The sequence below is a fragment of the Lissotriton helveticus genome, chromosome 3_1 (genome assembly GCF_964261635.1).
Source record: "Lissotriton helveticus chromosome 3_1, aLisHel1.1, whole genome shotgun sequence".
Lineage (NCBI taxonomy): Eukaryota > Metazoa > Chordata > Amphibia > Caudata > Salamandridae > Lissotriton > Lissotriton helveticus.
The window spans coordinates 1,528,698,430-1,528,721,694 of NC_136061.1; the positions used below are offsets into that span (position 1 = coordinate 1,528,698,430).

Genomic DNA, 23,265 nt, shown 5'->3' on the forward strand with positions numbered 1-23,265 from the left:
CACAGTGATGGCCTTTTTGGCAACAGTGGTCTTAATCCTTGAGGCTTGTCTCTGATGACAAAAAGGTTTCTGATGCAGCAGTGATCTTCGACACTGCAATGATCTTTGATCAAGTTATTGTCTTCACAACAGCAGTGATCGATGGTGTAAAAATGGTCTTTGTTGGAGTAACAGTCTGGCTCAATAATGGCCTTTGACACAACAGTAGTCGTGGATGCAATATTTGTCTTTATTGCACTAATGGCTTTTGATTCTAGAAAAAAACACTTTATGGGAATTCATTTGTGTTATCAGGTTCAAGTCATTTACAATTTATTTCTTAGATACTTAATTCCCCATTGGCCATTTTCACCCATATCTGTCTATATGTCCCCATGGGTTGCAAAGTAAGACCTAATAGTTTCTTTTGCTCAATAAAAGCAGAACAATATTGCCTGCTGGAGACTTTAAATTCATTCTCGCCATGCACAGAAACTATAATAAGGTCATTCCCTCTAAGAGAAACTGAAGAAGGCTTTACCAAAAGATCAAATATGATTGAAGAAAAAGGTCCGCCTTGAAGCGTTCCATGCTTTAAGTTAAATATATCTGTAATTATACTAGTAAATACATAAGCAGTCACATTTCTACACCTGAGAGCACGGAATATTAATGTACATGGTCCCCATACACTTCAAAAGAGCCAAAGGTTTGAGGTTTAGTAAAGTCATCTTGTGCTTTGTTTACAGGATATTGTTAGATTGTGTCCTTGATACACTCATGACAGTTCTAGCCAGCATGTATTTTGTCGCTGGTCAGATTTCCCTTCGGGTTCCTTAGCGCTAGAATGAATAAATAGAATAATGAAATGACAAAAGAAAACCACTAATGTGGACCACCGGCAACGTTACATTAATTAAGAAGAAAAGAGAGGTATCAAATGGGGAGGAACTGAAAACAATACTCTTTTTATGTATCTATGTATAAGAGATACAAAAAACAAAATCCTATAAACATCAAAGTTCTTCTACATTGATCCACTCATTGTGACACACCAGAAATGTCAACACCAAAATCTGTAGCGAAAAATTATACCTAAAAAAGAAAACCCTAAGTGAAGGTGCTAAGCTGTTAAAGAGACATGCTTTGGGATGTGTACACAAAAGCTCACCTGTCCTACTTGCAATCTCAAACCAACAAATCTTCAGAGGAGTCTGACAATATCTGCATCTGTTGAAAAATCAACACCCACTACTGAGCAAGTGGTCAAATATAAATATGTCAGCACTGCTACCATAAGCACGGAGCGCCAAGCAAATCATACTAACATAACACAACAAAAGAAGGGTTAGATTCACTGCTACCCAGTGAGCATCATACAAATATTAACGCACTCATTGGTCACAAGGCAAATCCTCATGTTATATTCACCATCATTAAATGTAGTGAAGTGATGAAGTAAACAAAACAAGAAAATGACAAATAATCTGCTGAAAATTGAGCTATAACGTGTTAACTAAACACAAAATCTCGGGGCCACATTAGCAAATTAAAGATGAGCAATAAATACTCATGTTGGAAGAACTCAAATGAATATTGAGTTGTATAGTGAAGCAAGGCTAATTACTTGTTATTTCGATTATGCTGGTAGTTACCGTAACCATCGTAATGCAATATCGTAAATGAATTGTGAGAACCAATATTGCAAAAAAATTCACTAAAGTGCCCAAATTCGCTCATATGAAGTATCCCCCCAATATGGTAAAGAAAACTCACCAATGGGAGAGTTTTCCAAATACACTTATGCTTCACACGTGTACGTGCCTCGACATTCTACATCAGTGCCATTTCCATCTAGTCAAGGTAGGTAAGCACAATTGAATGGGGAATACATATAGTCACCAATCAACAAGCAGTACATGCCAGTATTTGCCATTTTGGGTATTTTATATTACCAGTATCAACAAGATTGAAAGGTGTATTATAGTCACTAATAAAAAAACAAATAGGGAGGATTCGGCCATCTTGGCATGGGTCAAACTACAAATAACGGTAAGAAATGTGTTAACCAAACAGTAAAAAGTGGTCACCGCAATACTGCATATGATTCACCAAAGTCACTCCTCATCTTTTAACAAGTTAATTGAACCAAGAGTTTGAACCAATTCACACAGTATTCAGGTGTACAAAACTTACTAAATACTCATCCACTATCTTGTAAAGGATCATAGAACAGTGAATATAAAGTTGAATCATCATCATGTAGTCCTCCATGGAGCAGATGCACAGAAAAGAGGAACATGGACAGAATCCATACAAATTATGGGTGAAAGTAAACATAATCTATTACATTATGGAAAGAAGCTGATAAAAATTTACTTATTCTGGTCATAGTATAAACTGCAGCAGCAACCATACCATGCCATAAAAGAAAATTAAATATACCAGCGTCAGCCTATGTTAAGAAAACAATAAGGCTATTGGCCATCCCAAATTACCAAATCAAAACAACACATTATTCAAGTGATCAAACAGGATACGAAACATCCTAACCAACCAATGAAAATAGGCAAAATATTGAAATAGCCGATATCTGATACTAGGATGATGTGGAACAAATTCATTAACCATTATATCCTCTGTCAACGAGTGCCAGTGTTTATTTAGGATTATACTAAGTTTACTGGCATCAGAGCCATACAATGTAATAAGTCTGATTATGTCTGTGTTACCATGACGTTTGTGAGTTTTCTCCCGCAGTGTGACACTCCTATCAAGATTCTTCGCTTTCAGAATTGCAGCCCTACTTAGTTGTCTATCATATCCTCTGTTAGGGAATCTCTGTCCAATGTCCTTGAAATTACTATGGAGTCAGTGTCCTTGTTACAGTTTCTCTTAGCCCGAACCATTTATTTCAACGGAATTGTGGTTAGTTGACTCCTAGGGTGTGAATTAAATGCATGTCAGAGTGAATTGCATGATGTGTCCTTACGAAATATCCTACCATGTAATATAAAGTCACTTATGCAAAATTCTACATCTAAAAACTGGTAATTCCCTCACAGATATATATTTCAGAGTAAAGTGCATGTTGTACGCATTCGTATTTAAATATGCAACAAATTCTAAAAGTTCACCATCCAGTCCGGTCCAAATAATTAAAAAATCATCGACTAATCTTCCGCAGTGGCCACCAATCAAATATTGACACACTTAGCAGTCATGAGTCAAATCTTCATGTTATATTCACCATCAATAAATTAGGTGAAGTATAAAGTAAACAAAATCAAAAATTATGAGTAATAATGTGTTAACTAAAAACAATCCCAGGGCTACATCACCATATACAAGATGAGTAAGAAATGCTGAATGAATATTGAGACATCTGCTGCAGCAAGGCTAATTTCTTTGCATTTCAAATATATGGGTATCCAGGAGAAACTAGTAATCTCAAGGATGTTGAACAGAGATTCCTTAAGCGAGGATATGATAGAAAACTCATTAGATGTACAATTCTAAACACGTATTGGCTAGAGTTGGGATGAACTTGTTTATCAAGGACACAAGCTAAAAAAAATCCTGTTAATATAGCACAAGGAGACCTTACAGAACTTCATACCTTTGACACTCTCAGAGTGCTCACAGATCATATGTACTGTGCAGACTTTGTCCAATTTAAGGAATTTTTGGTTGTAACCCTTCCCCCTTTGAGCACCCGTTTATCAGCAGGATTTTGTGGTAGATTGGCTGACATTTTGGTTAATTTAAGAATACTTGGTTTGGGTGAGCTGCATACCTACATAGCCACCAATGTTCCTGTGTTATTAGTTGGAGTTGTTGGGAGACCTCCCCAAGTAATAAAGTTAAGTCCTTACTTTTTATCAGGTCCAATTAGGTTACTTTAATTTAAACCTTAGCTCAGTCCTCGGTTGCTGTGGCACAGAGCCATCAGGCTTAATTCAACGGAAAGAAGTGTAAAGGATATATCAGTACCAAAACAGTACTACATAGAAAACCCAACACAATAAAAATCCCACATCAATTTATGAAAAATATTATAGATTTTTATCTTTAAACAGAAACCAAAATGACAAACATCTGACGAATAGAACCGGAGTTAAAATTTTCAAACGGTTTAATAAATCACTCCTTTTCTCTCAAAACGTTTCATAAATCACTAATAGTCAGTCGTAGCGATAGTCTATAAACCTCGAATTTGGGGGTCCAGGGCAAAAGCAAAGTTTCAGGCAAAACACAATGGAGCGCAGGTCAGATGTAGAGGTTGGACCCGGTCAAGCTTTTACCTTCGCACTGAGAAACTTTTTGGGTTCTTTGCTTCATTAACTGGGCTCGTTGGTGGAGTACTCTGTGACCCAGTGTGGTGCTCAATGTTGGTGCACAGGCAAGGTCCAGCGGTCCGGTGGGAGCCTTGCTTCTCAACGGGAGTTCAACGCTACCCACAAACCAGCAGAACATTTCAGCGGGTAAATCCTGACGTTGAAAGGCAAAGAAAGGGTTGATGTGGTGCTGTGTAGCTATTCTGTTGTAACCTCCGGTTCTTTGTCAAAAACTGCTATCTTTGAGTTCTAGGCTCCTCAGTTGCAGTTCTTTCCAGGTAAAGAGTACACCCTAGTGCCAGTCTCATACCCGGGACCTTCTAGAGTGCCTTGTGAGGCTAGGATTCAATTTCCTAGAATGTACCAGTGGCCTCACCACGGTTCCAGTTGTACCTGGTCAGCTGGGATCTTGAAAAGGTGGGTTTCCTGTTCCTGGTGCTCAGCAGGAGGCTAACCAACTAGTCCTTGGAGTCCGCTCTCTGGTCCTTGGCACAAGTGAGAGCAGATCCAGGACACGGATCTCTTTCGGAGTTTAACAGCTGTAGCAATCCTCTTTATGAAGTACTGTCTTTGGTTCAGCAGGTACACCCCTCCTTGGTGCAGCCTTTCTTGCTGAGGTCAACAGGTTCAGCAGGTCCAGTCCTTCTTCTGTTCTTTCCGAGTACAGCAGTGTTCCGAGGCTGGTATCCAGGGGTGCCACTTTTATGCCAGTCCTGAGTTTGTGGGTAGGGAGGATTACCTAACCAATGAGGTTAACATTTCCCATGGCAAACCCTACCCATTCTTGCATTACTTCCTGGGGGATTAGCATGCCCCTGAGGGGTATCCAGTCAAATGAGCAACTCTGCATTGTAAACCAGTTTTGTAACAAGTTGTCCCTCTCCAACAGATGCTAGCCCATCTACCTAGATAAAGGAAAGGATAGGCTAAGGGTCTAAGGGTTCGAAGTCTAATCCCTGGTTTGATGACTCCTTGGCTGCTTCGCGCAGCTTCTGTAAAAGCTAGAACGCACATGGAGAAGGGCCTACGACCCTGGGGCAAAATAGCTATATCAGGATGCGATTAAATGTTATCACAAGGCCATACATCAGGCTTGTTCGGCCTTTCTCGCCAATGAGATTAAGGCCAGCAACAATCCTGTCAAAAGTATCTTTAAAATACTCAATGATTTTAAAACTAGGAAAGATCCCTCTACTGCGTGGATCATGCCTGAACAACAATGCGAGGACCTAGCCACTTTCTTTGTTCAAAAAGTTTAAATTATTTATAAATCCTTTGCCACTGTTCCTACGGACTCTGCTACCACTGCTATCCTTCGGCCCACCACTATCCTAGCAGCTATCCCCCCTATCTCCCATGACAAATTCTTTACTTTAAGTAAGAGGGTCAAATCTGGTTCCCCTACTGATCCCATGAAGCCTGCCCAATTCAGAGATGCTCTATCTGTTTTATTGTCACCTGTACGTCCGATCATAAATTCTTCTTTTACCACGGCAGTAGTGCCCACGCCTTGGAAAATAGCGACGGTGGTCCCCTTGCTGAAAAACCCCACTCTGGACCCAACTAAACCGGAAAACTTTCATCCCATATCCCTGCTACCCTGGGTCGCAAAAATTGCTGAAGCTCACGCTAACAACATTCTTTCTGGCCACCTGAGCAACATTGGCACCTTAGATCGCTCCCAGAACGGGTCCCGCCAGGCAATAGCACCGAGACCACGCTTGTAGCAGTGTGTGAACATCTACGGACCATCCTGGATGAGGGACAGACTGCGGCTCTCATCCTGCTCGACCTCAGCGCAGCGTTCGACACGGTCTCCCATAAGATCCTCCTGCGCCGCTTGGAGGAGGTGGGGGTGGTAGGTCCGGCCCTGGAGTGGTTCCGTTCCTTTCTATCTGACAGATCATTTAAGGTTGCGGCCCCCCCTTTCCTCTCTCATGCTCATGCCATCAAGCAGGGGGCTCCTCAGGGCTCGGCATTAAGCCCGGTCCTGTTTAACCTCTATGTTCAAACACTGACGGCTGTAGCAAGGGACTATGGTTTGACCATGATTTCATACGCCGATGATACGCAGCTGGTGGTGTCCCTCTCTGAAGACCATACTCGGGGTGCTGCGCATTTTCAGGCTGGCCTTGCAGCGGTCGTGCAGTGGATGACCACCAATTGCCTGCAACTCAATGCCAACAAGTCAGAGGTGCTGCTGGTGGGGAAAGGCAAGGGGCTCTGGAGCAAACATTGGTGGCCGGATTCTATCGGCAGTGCCCCCACCCCTAAGTCGGTTGTAAAAAACTTAGGGGTCTGGTTCGACTCTAATCTTGATTTCCAAGAGCATACCAAGAAGATCGCTGGCACCTGCTTCGGTCTCCTCCGGGGTCTGCGACCTATGCTAGGCTTCTTTGACCCTCCCACCCGCCAGCTGATAGTCCAAGCAACTATTCTGTCTAGGTTGGACTACGCTAATTCACTTCCACTGGGAGCCAACAAGGCGAAAGTTACGCGCCTTTTAAGGGTCCAGAACTCAGCTGCCCGAGTTCTTCTGCGGCTCCCTAGAACGTGCTCTGCGACGGGCGCATTGCGGCGCCTGCACTGGCTGCCTGTGCCTCAAAGGATTCAATTTAAGGCACTCTGTCTGACCTTCAAAATTTTAAAATTGTCTTCCCCTGAGATTTTGTCTAATCTGCTGATTCCCTATGTACCCACACGCCAGTTGCGCTCGGCCGAGCATTTCCTGGCTACGTTCCCCCGGGTGAAGCGCCTTAGAGCTGGGGGTCGGTCCTTTCGGTACCTTGCCGCTATACTATGGAATTCCCTCCCTATGCAGATCCGCCGTCTAGACTGCCTTCTGTCCTTCCGTAAAGCAATTAAAACGCTTCTATTTCCTAGGGCCTAGCTTCTGCACTCTGTTGACATGGCTACAAGCACCAGGACGCCTCTTTGTTGAAGCAGCTGTTGCGCTATACAAAACTACCAAATAAAAAAATAAAAATAGTGACTCGCACTTGCCTGTGTTAGGCAGGTATCCCTTTATAGCTAAAAATCTGTGGGCACAGCCCCCGGTCATCCTGTCAAGAGGAAATCACACCTCCTTACACCAACAAGGCCCTTTGTTATTCTTTCCTGGGAACAATTCACGCCTTCTGGCTAGACGGCAGCAGGCAACGGCAGCTGGTTTATTCAGAAACAGCTTTGAGAACCTTTGGGCAAGAAAGTGGAGACTTATTTCTATTATTAGATACTTTAAATCCGACTTTAACAATAATTCGAATTTAATGTGGCAATTAATTTGATAACTTTTGATATTCTCAAACAGAAGTTAGCACTAGGAAATGTAAAAGTATAAAAATGTAAAAGTGTATCCCATGTTAATCAAGGGGAATGCACGCCCTTGCTACAGTGAAAACAACATTAGCAACTTTTTACTATCAGGACAGGTAAAACATAAACCCAACATGACTTATAAATGTTAAAATGGAAGGTTTAGGCCTGGCAAAGGGCTATTTTACCAAGTTGCATTGACAGGTCAAAAGATGGCCTAGAGTCATGCTTTCACTTTATCATTGTAGTTATGGCACAATAAGTGCTGCAGTCCGCTAGTGACATGTAACTTACAGGCCCTCGGTGCACAGAGTACCATATGCTAAGGGCTTGTAGGAAGTTAAATATGCCAATTAGGTGTTACCCAATTGTAGGTTTTTTTGAGGGATCAGAGCACACTCTTGGGTTCCTGGTCAGCAGGGCCCACTGCACTTCAGAGTGGAAACACCAGTAGCATCAGTCCAAAATTTGGGGTTTGCTCATACAAAAGAGGCGTTTACACTATGTAGCTTGGACATTCATTTCTAAACACTGGGGAAAGCCGAATTTCATGAGTATTTTTCATCAAAAAGAAAAACAGATGACAAGTTTTCAGCACCTAAACACACCACATCCAATTGTGATTATGAAATACATTTAGATCTAAGAAAGATCACACATAGGAATATCCTTGCTGAACCCTGGCTGAGAACTTCCCTTGATAAAACCTATCTGAGAATCATAGTTTATCTTTGGAATTAAGTTTCCCAACTCTAGTGTCTGGAGTCTAACTAAAGGCTTGATTACACGTTTGGCAGATGGGATACTCCATCACAAACATGATAGATATCCCATCCGCATTATTACAAGTTGCGTAGGATATAATGGAATCCGTCACGTTTGTGACAGAGTAACCCTGCCCGCCAAACTGGTAATCAGACCCTATCTTGAAGTAGTTATTGAAAAAGGAAAATGGCCTGTTATTTGCCAGGCCGCTGAGTATCAATGGAATCTTAGGCATGGCAGAAAGCCATCAGAGATTACGCAGTATGAGGTGATGTTAATAAATTCTACTGAGATAGTAGTGAACAAACTTGCTGATGAATGGAGCGCTTCTTTAAGTGCTTAGGAGGTGCAATAGGGGATAGAGTGGACCCTGCACATATAGTATTCCCAAATCCAGTCCGGATATAACTGGAGCATCCACTGCAGTCCAGTCTTCTTTTGGTCTCTCTGGAAAGGGATAAAGATAAAAATGTGTTGACTTTGCCACCTTGTCCATGTGTAAGATAAGACAGACGGTACGATCCAGAGAGAATCCAAGAAAAATTCTGGCAAAAAATGCATTCCGCCTTGTTTTCAAATGGGAGTATAATCTATGTAGGGAAGGAGGACAGGATTCTATCTTCATGCCTGTGTGTGTGTGACTTCATGAACAGTAGGGACAGGTGTGTGTAGCAAGGTGCACAGTGAGCTGTTGTAGTACATGATGTTTGTGGCATCATTTCATAGTGGTCCGTGCTCATGAGCTTCACTTTATTTGTAGTTTTTGTGTTGTAGGTGGTTTCATGTTGTGAACGAGTTTTGTTTTGGTTCAAAATCGTGCCACTGACAATGTGACAGTCTGCATCTTTGAGCGTTTGTTGTTCTTTTGCATTCCCATCATGTGGAGTTGATCCTACGTCACTGTTACAGCTTGTCCTTGCGCATTTCGCAGAGGAATGTGCCATTTTGTTATTGAGTTTCTTTGTCATATGTTTTCGTTTCCGCCCATTTAGTCTTACAAAGTTGTGTTCCATGCATCCCCATCTTTGGGTCCATACACCTACAGTATGTTTCTTTTGTTCCCATAGGGGTTGTTATTGCAACTACACCATCACCATCACCACCACCAACAATCGTCACGTCTCCCACTGTCACTTATACAGGTAAGAGGCCAAGCTCAGCCAGCATCTAGGGAGTCCTGCAAGCAAACGCCTGCCCACTGGCTTCGAAGCACTGTGGCAGGAAGGGGAGTGGGAATTCTGATTGATACCTGTAATGGGTATTGGTGGAGACATGGGGAAGAGTATGTTTTTCCATCTCATTTATTCCTCTTTCGACTTTCGTTTCATCTGTACATTTTAGAGGGGAGCATCCGGAAAGGTGAGTACTGCATCTCACAGAGCTGGCACCCTACCCCAGTGCTGTTTCCCCTCAACCAGCCAAACTCCCAAATGCTTCTACCCTCTCAGCTGCTCACACCCACCTCACCTGTCCTGCTACAGCCAACGACCAGCAGCTTTTAAATCCACTGGGCAGATTAAAAAAAAAACTGGCAGTGGTATATGTGAAAAAAATTGTGTGATTTTGCCATATGCATAGCTGTAGGCTACAACTAATTGGGTAAGAAACATTCCCGACCTATGCATGCAATAATTACTCATGTCGTTGTAGGTTAAATATACAAGTGTTTGGTAACCATATATAGCCGTAGGTGGAGTATTCATCATTTTTCTCTCTAGTACACTTTCTGTTCAATAAAATAAATATTTTTAAGAGGAAGAAAATGGTGGATCCATCCATCTGTGGATAGAATAATTAAGCGTTCCGCCCATGCCTAATGAGCACCTACGGCATCCCTATCCCCAGCCTGTCTTCACCCTCAGGCCTGTACCAATGGGCTAGTAACCCATCGCCATCGGAAGGCAGTCAACTTCTGGTGATGCTTATCAAAGCTTCTGTTCATTTGTTCACTGCCCATGTTTATTTTTTATGGCTCTGAGGTGCTGACTTCTACCCATGTATTTTGTAGAGCTGAAGAAGGCGGAGAGCAGGGGCGTCCTTATTGTGGTGATCATCGTCTGTATCCTGCTGCTCGCCATTCTTGGTGCCGTCCTCTATTTCCTGTACAAGAAAGGCAAAATAGCCTGTGGCCGCTCTGGAAAGCAGAACATGTGAGTACATCCTGGGGAAAATGGCAGACACTTCCGGTGTATACACTTCCGGTGTATACACTTCCAGTGTACAGGTGGTCACGGTTCAGCCACCAGCATTCAGTGTTGAGATCAAGGTGGGTGCTACGTGATGTTCCTGTGTTCAGCGCCTCCTGTTGCGACTGGAAACAGTTACATGTTTATTAAGCTTCATCCCATCCCTCCTTACACTAGCCCTGCTAAAACTCCACCTTTGGAAACAAAATCTCCTACTGAGATAGGCTTCTCCTCACCCAGAGCTCTGCCTTTCCAACATCACCTCCAGATGAAATTCGTAGTGATTGCTGGGGCAGTGAGCAGCTAGTCATCCAATGCACCATTCCCATTAGGGCCTCTTGCAGTTAGGGGTGGGAGTTAAGGTGCCCTGAGCTACCCTGGACCCAATAGACTGCCATTCCAATAGCCTCTCCTGCTGGGAGAGGTTAGGAACGGAGGTGTAGCAAGCTTCCTTAACACCAGCGCACTTCCATTGATAGCAACACCATTGGCCATGACATCAGATGTTGTGAGCTTCCCAAAACTAGTAAAGTCCCCTAGCCACACCTACTTCTCGAAGGTGCTTTGAATGCCCCTCATTGGGCTCCGGATGGTGCATGTGCTAGGAAAGAGTTGCTGCAGGTTTGTATATTCTGCAACTTCCATACACATAGTTTTAGAAAGTGGATAATTAGTTGAGGTGGTTGTGGACCCCACCAAGTAAAAATGAAACTATTCCATGTCAGGCCCAGGTAGGTTACTTTAAGGTAAACATTAGCTCAGTCCTGGGTAGCTCTGGTACAGAGCAGTCAGTTTTAACTCAAAGGCAACAAATGTAAAGAATTTATCAATACCAAATCAGTTAATACGTTGAAAACACAACACAATAGAAATGAACAAACTGACATCAAAATGACTCAAATGGTATCAGAGGAACCGAAGGTATGAATAAAAAAAAAATTATGGCACCAAAAAGCTCAAAGCACCAACTGCAGGTATCTGGTCATGCTAGACTGGGTCAAAGTCAAAAGTTAAGGAGGACCATAATGGAGTGCAGATCAGATACAGAGACCAGGTTCGTCCCGGTAAAAAGTTTACCTTGTGACTTAAGGCCTGATTTAGAGTTTAGTGGATGGGCTACTCTGTCACAAATATGATGGATTTCCCGTGAGCCATATTACAAGTGCCTTTGGATATAATGCACTTGTAATATAGCAGATGGGATAGCCGCCACATTTGTGTAGGAGAAACCTGCCCACAGAACTGTAACTTTGTCGTTTTTTCTGGAGGAATTCCTCAAAAGTGGGGCAGGATTCCAGCTGGGCGAGAAAGACGTACAAAAGGGCGTGGTGATGGACGGAGCATCTGAACCAATCAAACACTCACACCCAGTCAACAGATCTGGGTTTAATCCATCACCGTTCTTTAGCCCACTCTGCCACCCCAGGTCAAACATGGCCATATGCAAATTAGTCTCACCCTGTGACTCATGGGAACAGTCCAGCCCGAACTGTCAGAAAGACAGCAATACAATCGTTATTGGTCCTGATGAAATCATTCATGTTGGGACTTTTCTGGAAGTCGAGCTGCTTTCAGAGGGGGCAAACAAGCTAGTTGAATCCAACAAGCAATATCGGCAGCTGCGGTTCAGCAGCACCTCTCTGTAGCCTCTGGTTCTTTACTGAAAAAGTTCCACTCTTGCAATATTGAGGAGGAGAGAGTACACACTAACACTAGTCAAGGGTCCAGGACCTTTTGGCCACCGTTTGTTGAGCTTGGACTCAATCTCCCAGAAGTAACCAACAGGCAAATCCATTTGGAACTGGTCAGCTGGACTCTTCTTTGTTGCAGATTTCATGCAGCATATGTGTTCCTGGAGCTTAACAGGAGGCTAGCTAACTAGCCCTTGGAGTCCACTCTTATGTCCTGGGTTCAAGTGGGAGCAGGCCCAGCCCTTGGGGTTTCTCTTCACAACTAAAACATCAGGCTCAGTCCTTCTTCTGAGTTCTAGTCCTTGGATTCAGCAGGTTTCTTCTTCTTTCCACAGGTCCAGCAGTGTTCTTCAGAGAGTATTCAGGGCAGCCACGGCCGGCAGTGGGAGTATCTGCAGGGCGGTGACGTGGGGAGGGGGAGGGGCAGGGTGGGGAGTGGTAATGTATGGATTACAGAGTTTGACAGGTAAGTAAACATTTAAATAAATAAAACAAATTTCGTTGCGCGCACTGCATCGCATTTGGGGACTCTAATGAAATTCGTTTTATTTATTTAAATGTTTACTTACCTGAGAAGCTCCGTAATCCATACATTACTACCTCCCACCCTGCCCCTCCCCCTCCCCACGTCACCGCCCTGCAGGTACTCCCGCTGCCGGCCGCCGCTGATTCAGGGGTGCCTCTTTATGCCGTCTCAAGTTTGTGGGTAGGAAGTACTCCTTAATCAATAGGAGTCAAATTGCCATGGATAACACTGCCCACTCTTACATTACTTCCTGGGGGTTTGGCACTAAACAATCCCACAATGCTTCCCTGTGCCCCAATCCAAGATGTTAGAACCTTTCTTCTCTGGGTGAGAATTGTGGATACACCCAAAAGACGGCACATCTCCAAGGCCATCATGTCAGGAGGAGGTCACAAATCCTTTCTGCGTGTCGCTATTTATGGAATCACCTGCTGATACACAGGGTTTTTCAGTGTAGTCATTGCCTGAATATGGCTAGGGCTGAATGTGTTGGACAATGTCCTGGTCAATGTCCTTATTGAGAGAGTTTTGGGGCCTGATTAAGAGTCTAACGGTCCGAGGACTGCCACACTTGGGAAGGGATGGTTGGCCCTCAACCAGAAAGCGAACCGGGTCCTTCACATACTCCCCTGCCACCACGGACTTCGGATCCTCCGTAAGACGGACGCACCCGCCTACTTACTCCTGTTGGTTCAAGTTCTACATGCACCATTTCGGACATAGGACCACCCACCGAACGGACGTACCCGCCCGCTCTCTCTTGTTGTATCTGGCGAAGGGGGCTTGCAACCTACCCATCCTCCCTGTTTCTCTTATTCTTGCACCATCCAAGTTACTTCCACCAATACTGTGCTCCCTACACCCGTGCTAACCGGGTTGGAATTATCACCGGTACAGCGATCTCGTACTGTCGAACACCTTCCCGAACAGCCCTGAAGAGTCATGGGATTATTCCTAGATGACAAAACACGTGTTGGCTGGTTGTGTTTTCCTTTATTTTACAAAGGACTATAAAATTCAAATAAGAACCTACTGGTGTCGACCACAGCTTACTGTACCACAAATAAGAGAAAAACAAATTGTGCATTTATTATTTAAACGTGTGCCCGGGACTCTGTTGCAATGTCCTGGTCAATGTCCTTATTTAGTGTGTCTTGGGGCCTGATAAAGAGTCTAACAGTCCGAGGACTGCCACACTTGCGGAGGCATGGTGGCCCAGCCACAGTCGCACCGGCGGTACAACCGCTATAATACAACTTTGGCGGTTGGACTGCCATTACAGTGCTGCAACCGCCAGGGAACTGCATTCCCTGGTGGTCTTAGGCTCTCAATATGCTGGCAGTGGCTCAGCGGTACCGCCATGCATAGTACAAGTTTCAGGACCACCAGCGGTGTCATGGAGGTTCTTCCTGAAGTAATGGGTGCCCTACAGGGCCCCTTTGTGCCCTATGCAAGGGTGCATGCAGGGGGGCACATGGTTTGCCCCCTGTGTGTATGCACCCCTAGTTCCAGCACGGCATGGACTTCGCAGTCCATGCCGTGCTGGAACATGCTGTGGTGGTCCCGTGGCAGTGCCTTTTAAGGCAGATATAGGAGCCTTTGAATAGGCACCGCTGCAGGACTGCCTCGCCACACCAGATCACTAAAAACAGATTATCTGGCTGGTGGGTGGCGGCCCTTTTTGGCGATCCTTGGGCAGGGCGTGGCATGGTGGCTCGCTCCAGGACTGCCAAACTAGTAATTGGGCCCTTAATATTTTTTATTTCTGTAAATTTTACATAGCAATGGCCATTAAAGTGAATATATGAAGTTACAACACAAACAATTACAAGGCATGCTTTTGCAACACGTTTTTTACATCACAACGACCTTTACATCACATGATTTTACAACACATGCCATTACAACGCATTTTTTAAAGCTACCACTGCAACGCATTCCATTACAATACATACCATTACAAGGCATAATACTTTTAGGGCAACAGTACGTTAAGTGCTGGATAGTGTAGGGGTAACAATTACTATTCCCACTCCAGTGAGTTCGACAGAAGGGAAAGTGTTGGATAGTGTAGGGGTAAAAATGACTATTCCCATCTACCCCAAAACCCATTCCCACCCTAAAACAAAAAAAAAATCTCCATTACGTACCTTATAATGCGTTGTAATGGCATGCGTTGTAGTGGCATGCGTTGTAATGGCTTGCGTTGTAAAGGCAGTTGCATTGTAAGAGTTGCGTTTTAAAAGCAGTGCGAAGTAATGACTACGTTGTAATGGATGTTTTCCATTAAAGCTGCTGCCACCTGTTAAGAAGGTGGGATACCTCAGACCTCCAAAACAAATTATTAAATGGAGTTTTCCTGTGCTCCCTAGAACGACCCCAGATGACCAGAAAGACGATATTGTAGTGGAAATGAAAACGGACAGACTGCCTGAGGAAGCAGAACTTCTTCAAGGATCCAACGGAGAGAAAAGACCCTCAAGTGACATGGTACGTTGGGGAGCTGGTGTTACCCTTAGATGTGATTGACTCTGCCTCGTGCTGCCTTTCAGAACATCTCGATGCTTACAGTCTGCCCAGTCCACCTTTGTGTGGGGATCGGGGTAACATAGTATTCCAGTAAGAGCAGGCAGAGAGGGCATTTTTATGTGTTACAATTTCCTTGACACTGTTCTGCATTGGTGTAATCAATTCTGCATGCTTGACATGACATAAAAGCATTTGTTCCACCCAAGTGATAGTAACAGTAATTACCTAGCTTTGATGGCAGCTTACTGGGCAAGTGGCTGATTGTATTTTGTTGTGCAACTATTTTGTTAGTGTCTATTTGAATGCAGCTTATTTTTTAAACAGTCAGAAGTTAACTAGTTAGATTATGCTGTACTTGTCTGTATAGGGCTAAGTTCCATTATTATGGCGTCTAAGTGGATTTTCTATAGGGCCTCTCACAAGCAGATCTGAAAACATCATTAATCACGGTTGAAGGTCATTGTTTGATAGTGCCTCTTGTTTTGTTGGTTCTGCTTGTGCTTAGTTAGTAGAGAACGTCTTTGTTTTGTGATTATAGGAGCTGTTGCATAAACAAGCATTTGCAATGCAATAGGTCTTGCATTTACACGAGTTGGAGCTCTTGGCATTGTAAATGACAATGCCTTTTATTTATGTTTTGTTCCACACACACTAGAGTCATGCTAGAACATGATAAAGTGGTCCACTGTAAAAACCCCAGTACTTGAAAGGCACTCGTTCCTGAAATAGAGTGCACAGTTAACCAATTATTTCCCAGGCAGCACAAAGTGCACACTCACTGCTCCTTCCTTTCGGCACATTTCTCAAGACTCCTACTAGTGCACATCAGAAGATAAAAGAGCACAACCCTACCGTGAGTGCTAAGGGCAGAGACCGCTCATCATAGGTTGTTTGGTGCCTCTAATGCAATCACAACTCCCATACCTGCCACTACCACTGTCAAATCTTGGTCGAACCACACCAAGCCCATCTCACACTTACGGCAGTGGAGCATGGAGTACATGCAAGAAAACTGTGAAATCGGTAACGCAACTGTCACACAAACTTTCCTCTGCACCTGATGTGCAGAGACCTTGGGTTACAATAAACATTCTCACACATTCACCGAGCAGCAACTGGGTAGCCACATACAAAGAGCCTAAAGAGAAGGATTAGCTACACCGACAGCCTCGGCTACACAAAAAGTTCCAAAATGTCAGCCACAATTATAATCACCATAGGCCTAGATACCTTGCTCTGTTATTTTGGAAAAAGGATGGGAAAGCAGTAAGGGAACGTTTTCCACCAACCGGTATTAGCTTATAATGAGTGACCCCAAAAGAACAGAGTGGCTTGAGGAAGAACATTACCCAACCAGAGAAAAAACACCCCGGAGTATCCCAACATGTTGAACTTAAGTACAAGGTTACATCTTACCTGTTTTTCTGTGGCTCACCTCTGTGCAGCCAGAAAGTTACAATGCATCTGGTGTAGGCAGAGTGGCAGGGCTCCCTATATTAATACAGAGCAGGAGGAGCAATTGTTAAAATACAGTCTAAGTGGACTGGAACCTACAAAGCGGTCCATCGCTTATAGAAGGAAACTATGCCGAGAACCTCAAAGACGGCTTACCAGGTGTTTAATGTCACTATGTTGAACTCCTACCAGGAAAGGCCTTGGTTCCATGTAGATCAGGGATGCAGACATACATGGTGGAAGAACCCATGTAGTCACCGGTTTGCTCAAAGAGGCCAGGTTTTCCCCACAGGCGGCAGCATTGATAATCCTGAAGGCTTGCCCCCTTTTAAACAAAGTGACTTAGAGCAAAACGTTCTTGGCTCAGTGTTCAGCACGACTGTGGGAAGTTTACATGAACATGGTATGTCACAGATTTGTATAGACCCCCCCTTGGCACGAGTATGGCCTTGTAGCATTGCCTGAGAATTTTAGAAGGTGTGGATAATTCGGTACCACCCACTCAAGCCAGCTGCTGTGAACGCCATAATTCTGCCAACAGAACAGTTTAAAATCCAGAAGACGCTGCACCTGTGTGTGTTTTTGCCCCCTTGCACTACCTGGTCATGTCTAGTAGTGCTTGTTCCGTAAAGGAATGGGGTTGAGAAGTTCTGTCTATTACAACTGGTGTTCTTGGTCACCGAAGGTGATGGGCAGCTTTCACCCAGAACCCCCAATATTTGCCTTGATGCTTCTCAAAAGCCTACGGGAACAAAAGTCAGTTGCAATCTTGAAAGGCTATGGAAGAAACCAGGGAATTTATCACACAAGAAAAACAAGCACTGACAAAGCCAAGAGCTTAGACTTAAGCAAGTGAATTTTTTTTTTACTGCAAGCATGTGCCAAACTAAATGAAAAAAACAGGAAAATATGATTCTTATTGGCACAAGGAAAAGGTACTATTAGATTTGATTTACTTCGATAAAAATTGAAGGAAAACGGCATTGGCTCATCAGCACTGGTACTTGTTTTTTCTTACATTTAATTAGGGAAAAAATGGCCGTCATTCAGTCTGAGAGAGCCAATGTTCTGTATGATGTCATGGTTGCAAACAATCTGAATGACTGGTGAACAACCAATAAATGAAGAGAGCTGACCCAAAGCCCCTCTTTGTTTGCAAACATGTATTTATTTTCTATTTCTTTTATTAAAAGAGGCTTGTAAAAAAGGATAATGCTATTTCCTCGCCAGGACCTAAAAATTGTAAGACAACAAAAATAAAATCATCAAAAATGCGTTATCTTTTTTGCATTTGTGTTTTCTTTCACGCTATGCAGTGGCATACTAAAGCAGGAGGAAACTCAATTGTGTTTCTTTGGCTGAACTCTTCTGGAAGAAAGAGATAAACTCAGGCAATACAATATATTTATCACAATATTGAAATTGTACGGTTTGTATGTCAGTACAACGCATGCTTTTACCCCGCATGCCATTACAACGCGGGGATTACAACGCAAGTCGTTACACCGACTTGCGTTGGGGGGGCGCTGGATAGTGGAATAGTTAAATTTTCGATTCCAACTCCAGTCCCCGTGGATAGTAGGGAAGGTGTTGGATAGAAAATTAAACTATTCCCTATCCAACAGCGGCCCTCCAGCGAAAGTCGTAACGACTTTCGTTGTAATCCCTGCGTTGTAATGGTAGTGCGGGGTAATAGTTGCGTCGTAAAGGATGTTTCCCAAGGGTACACTAGGATCCGACAGCACACAATTTATGGTGTAAAATAAAAACACAGAAAAATAAATAGCAGGGATGGGAAAGGAACATTTTATAGGTTTCTCCTCCACAGCAAAAAAACTAAATATGTTGTAGAAGGAACAAAAAACCTTTGTTGCAAATATATATTGCAAAAAAAGTGCGTCGAAAGAATTGCTATTGTTTACATCAAAGGTTTTGTGACATTTGCACAAAAGCCCTGGAAAACATGCGATTAAATGAGCAAAAGAAAATAACTTGACAAGAAAGTTAAATAAACCTTAGCAGCAAGAGCTAAAACAACACGTCTTGACAGGCAATATAAAAGTACAAATTACTGCACACAAATGGTTTCAATAAACTTAATTTACATTGTTTCTGTGACAAAAAGGGGAAATTGTTTATTCATAAAACAGACCAAGACACAACACTGCGTGGGAACATTTTGATACAACATTCTTCACAATGGCCTCAACATAGATTTTCTGGCGACTAATTTCCAACAGTTTTTAAGATTATGGACCCAGGTTAATTCTGACTGGCTGATGGAAATAACCTGCAAAATGGAAATGTATTTACTTAACTTGACACACTTCCTGTCGCATACCACCAGAACAAGCAGACAGGTCCTTGAACCAGATCTCTTTAAGGAAGTATGCAACTGTTAAAAATATCTCAGTTTAAAAAAAATAGTTAAGCCAAGCAGCTGTGAAACTATCCCAGAGCCTCCCTTCTGTGCTACAACATCGGAAAGAGTGGTGAGAGCACATTTCTGGAGCTGGAACACACCTGCTGGACTTACAGCTGGCTGTGCAGAAGAGAGCATTGTGCGAAAATGCAAGGAGAACAGAGTGCAGGCGGGGTGCAAAAATGCACGGACAGAGGAGTGCGGGTGGGGGTGTGTGAAAATGCACGGACAATGGTGCGAAAATGCACGGACAGCGGAGTGCGGGCGGGGGTGCAAAAATGCATGGACAGCGGAGTGCTTGCGCAGGGGGGGAGAAAAAAATAATAATAAACTGAGCGCGGTGTCCCTGAAGCGGGTGCAGCGCTTCGTAAAATGTTTGAAATTAAAAAACAAAAAGAGAAAGCGAAATGCAAATTATGTTAAGAAGCGGCCGCCAGTACCTGTGCGGGCTGTGTCTCTAATGAAGTCAAGTAAATAGTTCTCGGAGCTGGTAATGAAAGCTCCCGAGTTCAGAAACAGTAAAAGATACAGTCCTGATGGGCGGTCACAAAAGGAGACAGGGCAGTAACAAGGTGGGACCAAGAAGCCTCATTATCAATCGGAAGCCAGCATTTACCATGGACGATGATGCCAGCCAAAGAAAAATATGGGCGTGGTTTCCACGGCACTTACACATCTGTCCCTACTACAATATGTCTCGCAAAGCGAGCAGCGCATACGCTGCAAAGCTAGGCTCGACCTTAAAATGGCTTTAATCAGTGTCAAAGAGGATTCTGGTAGACCTGTGTCAATATGTGACAAAACCAGGATCTGGGCTGCTGTTCAAATATTTAATAGCCATGAGGAATGGCTTAATGCTTGTGCAGTAAACTAAGCTTGAATCAAATAATAAAGAGTCGTGAGAAAGGTCAGGGATTTCCTGAATGATGTAAGAAGCTAGAAGCCAGCTAGATCCTGGCTGTCGAGCCAGTTCTGCATGAGGTGGTTCCTCTGTTTATGAGGACAAAAGCAGTCTTCGGTTGAGTTTGAGATATGCGCTACATATTCAGGTTTGAATGGGACCCAGGCTCTGAGTTTGAAGACATACTTAGCTGATGACACTCTACGGTGGCATGTTGGTGGATATAGCAATGTTTTGTTGGGTAAGAAGTACTCCAAAGGGTTCCATGTGCGATGTAAACATAATGGGAGCAATAATACAACAATCATCTGGAACTCCAAATGAGACAAGTATTGATAGGGTATGAAAGATTCCATCTGAACAAATTGGTTTCTACCAGAGAGGTACGAGGTGAACCAATTCAAATACATCTTTAGCAAAATGTTGGCAAAAAAATGCCGGACAAAACTCCAGCAGTCCGATAATTTGTTGTATTGTTTGCCTCCCCAATTGGCGGATCATTCAAGTATGACTATTGACTTAACTTTGCTAGAAAATTGTCTGCACAATTGTTAATTTACAGTATATTTTCATAGCAAATCAGGCAGAATTACTCCAGCAAGTCACTGGGTTTCGAGTGGCATCTTCTCTTGCACAATTCACTGTCTTCGACAAGAAACCCGCAATGACCCATGCAGTAAAGGCTATTCTTTTATATAAAAAAGATTGAATATACAAAAAAAAAATGTTAGAGAACAATGTGCCAGGCTTGCATCATCAGCTTTGAAGTATAAGACTGATTTGGTAGACCCAGTACCGAAATAAAAACCTTATGTCAAAACAGTTTAGAGGTAGGTAATGAAAAGAAGCACTCAAACTAAAGCGGAAAGATTTGTAAATCGTCTCTGAGAGGAATGCAGAAACGATAAAAAGATACTCCCTGCACCCTGACGATCATTCAGTGCCATCTGTCTTCTATGGAATTATGAATGAGCATTGGCAAAGACAAGAGGTATTGTCCATGACACAACATTCAAAGATGTCGCCATGCCTGCACTCACGTAGCAGCTATCTTGGAATGGTTTACTTATAATACCATGATGACTGCTTAGCAAATGCACACACCCATACATGGCCAGGCAATCTTGAAGTGGATTAAAAATGATTTTAAAGTGGCTATTGTCGCGAGGGGCCAGGGGCATGTGGGCGCTGAGTGGGGGCACATGCTTTATTAAAAAAACACAGAGGTAAAAAGGAGGGGAACAGCAGAACGAGACTCAGGGGTGAGAGAAAATAGTCCCTCATGCACAGCGGTGCGCAGTTTGAAATCAGCAGTGGAAGGATACAATAAAAAACATGGTGATCCTACACCATCGAACCATGAGCAAGAGTCACAAAGCCAATTCTAAGTCTCTATTGGATACAATAGGTTTGTTATCATCAGACAGCTAAAACGGCACGTAAGACCTAACCATGACTGTGTTCAATGCCAAATAGACACTACAATCATGCTTATGAAAAATGACAACATTAGCATTAGGAAGGGCATTAGAATCTTATCACATCTAAATAAATATCGCCAGATGATGGCTTCAGGATAGTCAGGCGCACCTGTAATACAAGTATAAACACCTTTAAATTATCTTCATTGCGAATTAGACAAAACTTGACAAAGAATAGCCTCAGCGCTCCAATGAAGAGTATGATGTAGAAAAGGATTATCAGCAGATCTGAAAAGATGACAGAACCCATCTGGACAGTCGGCACCTGATGCTATTGGCATCTACAATAATTTCATACAGAAAGCGACCCTGTTGCATTTGCATCAGCAATAGTGTAATACAGGAAGTGGCCCTGATGCAATGAGCACTTACAGTACTTAATACAGAAAGTGGCCATCGTATCAGGGTCACCATTCGAAGAAGAGCACTCCTCTTTATTGTCGATACGCATAGTCCAAGGCTGAGGAACAAACACAACCGTTAACCATTACAACCTGGTTCGACAACCAGCTGAAGACAAATTTAAAAAGCAGTGGTGGTTCTATGAGCGACAAAAAGAGTAGATGTTATACACAACCCTGCACCAAAGGACCATGGGTCATATTTACTACGAAGTAGCGCAGCACGGTGCTGCAAGTCAATTGGCTGCTCTGCGCTGCAATACTTTCGGGGCACAGGCATATGTCTTATTTACAACAATATGACGTATCCATGAGCTCTCCCCTGTGCTAGCGCCCAATTGGCCACCATGCGCTAACGCAGGCACCCTTGCACAATGGTGCAAGGGTGCCTGCGTTACCGGGATGTTTTTTTTCTGCAGGAAGGGACACCTTCCTGCACAAAAACAATCACAAGAGGTGTATTCAACTTTAGATGTGTGCTGCAGAATGCCGAAGAGACATAAAAGTATTTTGCCTCATTGCGCCTCCCCTGTCGAGGCGTAGGATTCTGACACATTCCTAAGTTTACGAAACGTTGCAAATCTAGGAATGCGGCAGAATTGATGGGTGTTGCGTGGGAACACCCACAGCAACACCCAGGGAACGCCCCTTTCATGCAAAGTCCTGCGTGAAAAAGGGGCTGTATTTTACAAGGCCATGAAAAGCCACGCAGGGTGGCGTTACATATCCTTGTAAATATAGGGCACCACACTGCACCGTGACGCACCAGCCGTGCAAGGGGCATGTAAATGTGTCTCCAAATGTTTTACCTGACAGAATTAGACATTTTGGAGACGCTGGCCCCACACATTAGTATAGGGACTAATTTTATACTCCTTGGAGATTTTAATATCCACAGCGAACTGCTTGACAATGTAGTAGCCCATAACCTGCTGGCTGATTTATCTGCTCTGGGCTTCAAACAGTGTAACCAGGGCCCGACCCATCGCGCCGGTCACACTCTTGACTTAATTTTGTCTAACTCGCACACTCTGACCTGTTATCATCCCATACAGGTGGAGTGGACCGACCACTTTGTGATCAATTTCTCCCTCCCCAACCTCACCGAGGTACACCCTCATCCTGCTCCCCTCCTGTTATGGCGCAGGCAGTGGCACAAGGTGTCCGCAGATACTTTTAAAACTGCTTTTATCCCTCCTGACTTTTCTCCCTCTGATACCCCTGACATGGCCCTTTCTAAATATAATGCCGCCTTGAACTCTGCGGTCAACCTCATT

At 43.6% G+C, this 23,265-nt stretch overlaps 1 protein-coding gene across 2 annotated transcripts in view; it reads left to right on the forward strand.

Annotated features, from left to right (window-relative positions):
* Positions 1-23,265, forward strand: part of MCAM (melanoma cell adhesion molecule) — a 233,128-nt gene that overhangs the window by 196,935 nt on the left and 12,928 nt on the right. The window contains exons 13-16 of one of the 2 annotated variants that reach the window (XM_078682178.1): positions 9,464-9,538; positions 9,738-9,755; positions 10,405-10,546; positions 15,172-15,289. In XM_078682178.1, the coding sequence (XP_078538304.1) occupies positions 9,464-9,538; positions 9,738-9,755; positions 10,405-10,546; positions 15,172-15,289 (353 nt within the window). The remainder of the gene's footprint in view (positions 1-9,463; positions 9,539-9,737; positions 9,756-10,404; positions 10,547-15,171; positions 15,290-23,265) is intronic. The other variant, XM_078682179.1, reaches the window with a different exon arrangement.